This window comes from Leptopilina heterotoma, unplaced genomic scaffold (genome assembly GCF_015476425.1).
Source record: "Leptopilina heterotoma isolate Lh14 unplaced genomic scaffold, ASM1547642v1 Lhet_9, whole genome shotgun sequence".
NCBI lineage: Eukaryota > Metazoa > Arthropoda > Insecta > Hymenoptera > Figitidae > Leptopilina > Leptopilina heterotoma.
Window position 1 is genome coordinate 1,562,549 of NW_025111193.1, and position 8,163 is coordinate 1,570,711.

The 8,163-nt window shown below is 21.6% G+C and overlaps 1 protein-coding gene across 3 annotated transcripts; it reads left to right on the forward strand.

Moving 5' to 3' along the window:
* The first annotated feature begins 227 nt into the window (after positions 1-227).
* LOC122511711 lies at positions 228-2,377 on the forward strand. 3 transcript variants are annotated; one of them, XM_043627127.1, is made up of 3 exons: positions 228-308; positions 1,011-1,220; positions 1,810-2,377. In XM_043627127.1, exons 2-3 carry the CDS (start codon positions 1,137-1,139, stop codon positions 2,161-2,163), a joined length of 438 nt encoding a protein of 145 aa, XP_043483062.1. In that variant the 5' UTR covers positions 228-308; positions 1,011-1,136; the 3' UTR covers positions 2,164-2,377. The 3 variants fall into 3 exon arrangements, with proteins under 3 accessions (XP_043483062.1, XP_043483064.1, XP_043483063.1); XM_043627129.1 differs by having other exon boundaries at positions 243-308; positions 1,032-1,220; XM_043627128.1 differs by lacking the exon at positions 228-308 and adding an exon at positions 862-930 and having other exon boundaries at positions 1,032-1,220.
* The last annotated feature ends 5,786 nt before the right edge of the window (positions 2,378-8,163 follow it).

Consider the following 8,163-nt stretch of genomic DNA (forward strand, 5'->3'; position numbering starts at 1 on the left):
TAAAAATTATGTAATATTACAATAGGATATTAAATAATAGAATTATTGTAAAATGAAAATTTCTCACGTGCTTCAGGAATTAATTAATTTCATTGTCATTGTTATGGGAATGAAAAGTGAAATATTTCAAAATAAAAAAATATTTCCCAGGGATAATCTGTGTTATTCGTTTAAATATATTCAGTAGTAATTTCGAGCTTGGTTTGTCACAAGTAAAAAGGTTCCTTTTAGTCATGTATAGTAGGGATAATCCTGTCAGGTCAGACGCTTCTGTTTCGTATCACAGGAAAATCTATGCGAACTTCAAAGTTATTTTTTAAATGATTTACTTTTTACATTTGCACATGGAATTTAAATTCTTTTTCTTTAGAAAAAATTTTCCACTTTTTGAAAATACTTAAGTTTTATTATTATTTTTTGAAGGAAAAAATTTTTACTTTCCAGAGATTTATATTTAACACTATAAAATTTACTATTTAAAAATATTTTAATTTTATTTTCTATTTTAAATTTTTAGAAGTTTAGAATTAATTTATTAATATAAACTTTTATTAATTAATTAATTATTAATTATTAATTATTATTTTTTTATTAATTAAATGTAGAACATTTAGAATTATTTTTGTATAATTTATTTTTTAGTGTTGTCTGACATTTTTTTTTGCAAATGTTTTGTTTTTAATAAAATAATAAAATTTAATTTAATATTAATCTCAATTTTAAGCAAATGTTTCATCGCAAATAGTTATTTTTGGTAATATTAGTTGTTTTGTTTACTTTTCGTTTTGTTGGTCGCTATCAACAGAACAGCATGGAAAATAGAATTTTAATTCTGTGCGAGCTTTGGTCGATGACAAATTTAATTTAAATCGATTATTTTCACAGAAGTTTATTTTGCTCCTATCCTAATATAAATTAATTCATTTAATAGTATGTTTGATTCGTTTGTTTAATTTTTTTAAGTTCTAGTTCCTATATTTGTTATTTGTAATTATATTTATAATTTTTAGTGCAGTTTATTTGTTTGATAGTTCTAGTTCTATAATTACATTCAACAGTGTAATTTTATTATTTTTTAAAACTGTGGAAGGGAAAAAATTTGATTTATACTAAAAACTTATACAAGTGTCAACAAAATGATAGCTGTAATTGCTAAAGTACTGTTGAAGGAGTTCAAATGTATGGATGATATTTATCTAAATGCCGCTATATATAAGCAGGTAAATTATCAATTTATAAATTTATAATTTGTAAAATTATTTAAATATTTACTTTAACATTAAGATATTTATTGTGATACATTTACTGTACATTTAAGAACTTAAAATTAGTTTTATTTTTCTACATATTTCTGACAAACTCTTATTTATGTCAAACAATTTATTTTAAATTAGCTTTTTAAATTGGAAATATTTTTCAATTAATATTTGATTCAAATAATCGATTACTTGACTATTATTAATTAAATATTTACTGGAATCAAATAAATTTTTATTTCAGTCAATTAAATTGTATTATTTAATATTGCAAATTGCAACTTTTTAAATTGTTGATTCAAATAATTATTGCTTCAAATTAATTTAATTTAAATAAAAATTATTTGATTTCAGTAAATATTTATTATCTGATAATAGAATTTAATAATTAATAATTGAATCAAATAAAGATTTTTTTTTAGTGTAGATATTAGGAATTATTATTTTCTCCAGAGATGTGTTTACAAATAAATATGTGTATGTGACTGCTAATAGAGTTTGTGAAGGACAGCCAAAAAGCAACAAAGCAATTTATTTATTTATTTTTTTTAAGATTGGAAGAGATTCATCCGTGAAGAAGAAAGTAGATAACACTTTCAAAATGAGAGTTCGTGCCATTGTTAATAAAAACATTATTTTTCGTAAAACCTTAGAGAAATTAATGTTGAAAAAATACGAGTCTTGTCAGAATTTCAAATATAAGTGGGAAAAATGCAGTTCCGAAATCGCATCGACAGTAAATTGTAAATGCAGGAGAAATAAATTAAAGAACACTGGGAGAGAAGTCAAAAAATTTGAACTTCTTGATGGCATCAAGAAACATGAAAAGAAAAATGATGAGTTAAAAAATAAAAAACAATATAATACAAGATCAAGAAAATTAGTGAAAGAAAAGGAAAATGTATAGAAAACATTGAGAAAACATTATTGCTTAAATGAAATAGAAAAATATTTTTAGATGATTTTGTTTAATTAAAATTAGTTTGTAAGCTTAATTCCAATGTATAAGAAATATTTATACTGTTTTGATTCAAAAGTAATATTATTTGTTTGAAGAATTATGTTTCATATATTCTGTTTTGGTTTAAACAAAAAATATATTTAGGAAATTGTATGTTTCATTCAAACTTAAAAGTGAATTTCGAGCCTTTTCCCTCCTTTCTTTCGGTACTGAAGGAAAATATCCAGAATTGAGAAATTTTCTCAAGAAAATTGGTAAAATGTGATCAGCAATAACTTGTTAACACAAACGAATGAATAAATCATTACGCGAAAAAAGTGGGAAGGAATGAAACTTTTGCAACGGAATTCAAAATAAATGAATTGGCCAGGCTATTAAAATGTAAAGTTGATATTTAAATGATAACAGAAGTGATGAAACTACTTATTTGGATGCTGTATTCCCTCACAGTAAATCGTGAGGTATTAGAAAGTGTTGTAGATTAAATTAACAACAAAAAAGCTTAAAATAATCAATTTTGGTGTTATTTTTTACAATAAATGAAATTTTAGTTCATTAAATTTTTTTATAACTATAAAACATGAAGATATCGATAACTCCGAGTCTTTGACTCGGAGTGATCGATTTCTTCATATTTTATAATAATTAAAGATGACCAGGTAATAAAATCATTATTTTATATTATAAGAATATTATACTTCTTTAAAATTATTTTCATTACTTCGATTCAATTATTATTTTCAAACATTTTTAACTAGAATTTTACTTTATATCAATTATTCTTAATAATTTTCGAAAAAGTTCTTTTGCAATTTTCAAATCCATTATTGTTTACAATATTCAATTTCACGAAATTTCAATTATTTCTAAATTTTTTAATTAAATTCATATTAGAAAATAAAACCTTCAAATAATATAAAAGAAAGTTCAATTAAACTTTTTCAAAAAAATTAATTTCAAAATTCAATTATTTCTAAAAATTCACGCTTTATTGCTTTTAATATTCAATTATAATCTATTTAACTGAAATTCATTTTTATAAAATGAAAATCAATTTTTATTAGAAAATCCTACAAGAATTTAATTATTTAAATGCAAAAGTAAATAATTGAATGTTTCTCAAAATTCAATTCTCATAAAGAATTTTATTAACAAATTTTTAAATAATTGAATTCTTTTCTCGAATTTTATTAAAACTTGCATGAACATAATTACTTTCTTCAAGGGATTTAATTATAATTGTAACGCTGCAATGAGTTTTATTATAACTAAAAATAATTGAATCCTTAAGAAGAATTTTATTACTCTTGAAAATAATTGAATTTCTGCAATAATTTGTAACTTCTCTAAAATTAAATTTTTTTCTAGTGTTCAGAAATTCTGCAATTAAATACATATTGAAAAATAAAAACTTGAAATAATTTTAATAAAAATCCTATTAAACTTTTAAAAAGAATTAATTCTACAGAATTGTTTGTCAAAAATATGAAAAATTAAGAATTTCAATGATTTTAATTTGAAACTTTTCCAAAATTTAATTATTTCTAAAAATCCACGTTATAATGCTTTTAATATTTAATTATAATCTAAAATTTTAACTGAAATTCATTTTTAAAACCATTTTTATTAGTAAATTCTACGAGAATTCAATTATTTAAATACAAAAATAAATAATTTATTAATTTCATGTTTCTTGAAATTGAATTCTCATAAAAAATGTTATCAACAAATTTTTTAAACCATTAAATTCTTTGGACGAATTTTAATAAAATTTTTAAGAATAATAACATTTTTCGAGGAATTCGATTAAAATTGCATTAAAAATAATTGAAATTATGCAATGAGTTTTAATATTTATGACAATAATTGAATCCCTGTAAAAAAGTTATTATTTATGAAAATAATTAAATTATTGCGAAGAAATTTATAAAAAAATTTGTAAATAATTGAATTCGTGTAAAAAATTTTATTATTTATGAAAATAATTGAATGTTTGAGTAGAATTTTATTAAAATTTTTTTTAATAATGGAATTCTTTCGGAAAATTTTTATTGAAATAGTAGATATTGAAAATCATTGAATTTTAGAAGACTTTTGAAAATAATTGAAACTTTGACAAGAATTTGATTAAAATTTTGTAAAATAATTGAATATCAGAGAAGAATTTTATTATTTATAAAGAGAATTGAAATTTTGACGAGAATTTAAAAAAATTTTTGAACACAATTGAATTTAGTACACGGAGAGAGAATATATATTAAATTTTGTAAAAGTATTTTACAAATTGGGGAAAAAGTGCGGCAAAGTGAAATTTTGGTATAAAAAATATTAAATTTTAAAAAAACTTACCGTCAACAGGGGTAATTATGGAACATCAGAGGTAAATATGGAACGCGTAATTCTTTTTTATGTAAAATTTTTCTGGTAAATTATTTTAATTTGGTTCTTGTTGTAAATAATAGTTTAATATATTGCCTACAAAGTTATTCAGATGTTTTTAATTTTATTGTCATTGGCAACGAGAAAATAATAATTAAATATCGAAAAAGTGGAAAGGTTATTTCACAAAAGTGTAAAAATCTACTAATTTCTTCGAATTAAATTCGCGTTTAGTTTACTATTATTATCTATTATTATTTTACTCTGCAGTACTAAATAAAGTTTTCTTAATATACAGACAAAGAAAATTTGTTATACTTTCTTTTATAATTAATTATAATAATTTGTTCCATAATTGCCCCAAATGCGAGGCAATTACGGAGCAATATTTATGTTTAAATAACTCCGTCAAAAAAATTTTTTTTTTTTGTAAATGGAACTTGAAGGAAATCTTTAGAAGAATGTTCACAATATATTTGAATAGCTAATAAAATTTTTTTGTACACTTTAGATTTTTAGTGAAGAAGAAACTCTAAAAATCGCGTTTTTTTGTTCCATAATTACCCCTGTTGACGGTATATGAAATTTAGTATAATTATGTCAAATATCAAGAATATTTATTAAATTCTAATATAACTACTAAATTTCACATAAGTTCTTTTAAAATTTAATATTTTTTATACCAAAATTTCACTTTGTCGCACTTTTTCCCCAATTTGTAAAATACTTTTACAAAATTAAATAGGTATATATTCTTTCTCCGTGTAACTATGTTACTAATAAGTTAGTTAGTAAGTTAGTAACTAACTTACTAACTTATTATTCTCCCTGGAGAAGCTAAATTCGTTGATTTTTTACAAATTGTTGACTTTGGTGTTTTATTTAAAGTAAAATTTCATTGATAGTTAAAAATAACACCAAAATAGATTATTCTAATCCTTTCTGGTGTTATTTTAACACCTCACGTTTTACTGTGCTACTAGAGAATCATAAGAAGATTTTAAAAGTAGGTATAAAATTACTTTTTTCTGAAAATCCAGATTGTGGACACCAAGGTGGACACTATGATTATTTTCTATTGAGAAAATAAAAAGGTAATCAAAAAAGAAAATGGTCTTAATATTTTTTTTTGCATGAATTAAGAGTCTTTTATTACCTAAGGGTATTTTTTTCGAATTGCATCGCAACAATTTTAATACAAGTTTTGTCTCAATTTGATATCCTTAGAAAAACTTTGTGACTATATTTTATCAAAAAAAGAGTTATTTCTATTTTTCGTTGTTAAAGCAACGTTGTAAACTTCAAGTTCCCGCGGTTAAAGAGGCAAGAAAAAATTAAATTTTTCCGCAATTACAAAAATTCAGATTAGCTCTAATATAGTTGAAATTAGTTTTGAAATTTTATATACAATAAACCGTAAAATATGTCATTTATCCAAGAGAGAGGAAAATATAGTTGCGAGTTGACAATCTAAAGAAGCTGAGGCAAGGGTGTAACTTATCTAGACAGGTTTAATTTTCCTCAGGTTGACTGAAGGGCCGAGTTTGCGGGATAAATTTTCCCAGGACCTTCACTTCTTCTTCTTCTTCTTATCTTCTTCTCCTTCTTCTTCTTCTTCTTTGCAGAATCTGTCGTATGACGCTATTAACTCACCGCGAACTCGTAATCAAATTTCGTCTAATTAATTTTTTACTCGTTATTTTCCTATAAAAAAAACACGAACTGGCAAAGAATATAATTATATTTATATATAAGGTAAATAAATTTTTGAGGAAAAAAATAAATAAAAAATATTAATAAGTAAATTGTTCTGTATTTTTTTCGTGGGATAAAAAATACTTGCAACTTCACTTTTAGCGTGGGTTTGACTTTGATGCAAATCTTATCCAAGTACATAGATTTCTCATTTAATTAGATTAATTGGCGTTGCGTTAAATTCTAAGATTAGCTTGATCTCACCACTGGATAGCAAGTTGAAATTAAACCTACGCATTCTATACCCAGAGCAGCTGCAAATTAATACCATTCAACCGTTCGCAACTTGACTTGACACACACAGACACGAACACTATATTGGTTTATAATTATTACTTTTCAATTATACACGCAGACGAGAAAGTAATCAAAACTTCTTCTTGATAGGAAATTATAATTCTTTGCTCTTTGCTCGTAAGGAATGTCCAAATAGCGCAACATTTCATCAATATCATCATATTGATATAAATATCATTTTGTCAATATTCACGATGATGAGGAATTAATTATATTAAAAATAATGGATTTGTAAAAGAATTTTTTAGAGTTAAAAACAATAAAAAAATTAATTTTGGAGAATAAGTTAGAAATTATTGTAGAAATTCAATTATTTTTGAAAGTTATAAAATTCTCGTCAAAATTTCAATTGAAAATAATAAAATTTTTCTCCGAAATTCAATTATTTTCAAAAATTTTAATAAAATTCTTGGAAAAATTTCAATTATTTTCAAAAATTTTTCTCAATTCAATGATTTTCAATATCTACTAAGTTAATAAAATATTTTACAAAAATTCAATTATTTAAAAAAAAATTTGAATAAAATTCTACGCAAACATTTAATTATTTTCAAAAATAATAAAAATTTCACAGGAATTCAATTATTTACAAACATTTTATAAATTTCTTCTGTATTATTCAATTATTTTTATAAATAATAAAAATTTTACAGAAATTCAATTTTTCTAAATTTCTTCACAAAAATTCCATTATTTTCAAATATAATACAATTTTTAACAGGGATTCAATTATTTTCATACATAATAAAAATTCTTTTTAGAAATTTAATTATTATCATAAATAATGAAACTCATCGAAAAGTTTTAATTACTTTTAATAGAGTTTTAATTGAATCCTTCAAAAAATGTATAATTATTCTTAAAAATTTTACTCAAATTCGTTGTAAGAATTCAATTATTAAATAAACTATTTATTTTTGTATTTAAATAATTCAATTCTCATAGAATTTTCTAATGAAAATTGATTTATAAATGAATCCATTTATGAATTTTTTTCCAATAATATTATTACAAAACAAATTTGAATTAGTAAAAATTTGATCTAATTAGAACAAAAGTAATTTTTTCTTAGAAAATAAATTTCTAAAAAAATCGTATTTTGCATTAATATCAATTCGTTTTTATACAATAATTTTATAAGTAACTATTTCTATATTTTAGAATGTTAAATTATTATTACTAATATTAATATAGATTAAATTTCAAAAAAATTCAAATTAAAGTTTTAGAAAAGTTGAAAATTGTAAAAAATTTTAATTAAAATTCTGAATAAGTTAGTTGTTTGGAATATTTTAGTTAAAATTTCTAGTAAATAATTTAATAGAAATTTTGAAAATAATTTTTAATAACTTTCAGTAGCAATTTTTATAAATTATTCAATTTTAAAGGATTTGAAATTTGAAATTTATTGAAAATTTAATACCTGAGGAAAAATACATAATAGATAATAATTACATATTTTTTTTAAAAAATCTATTTAAGTTCCAAATGATTTTACAATTAAAGATATTCAAA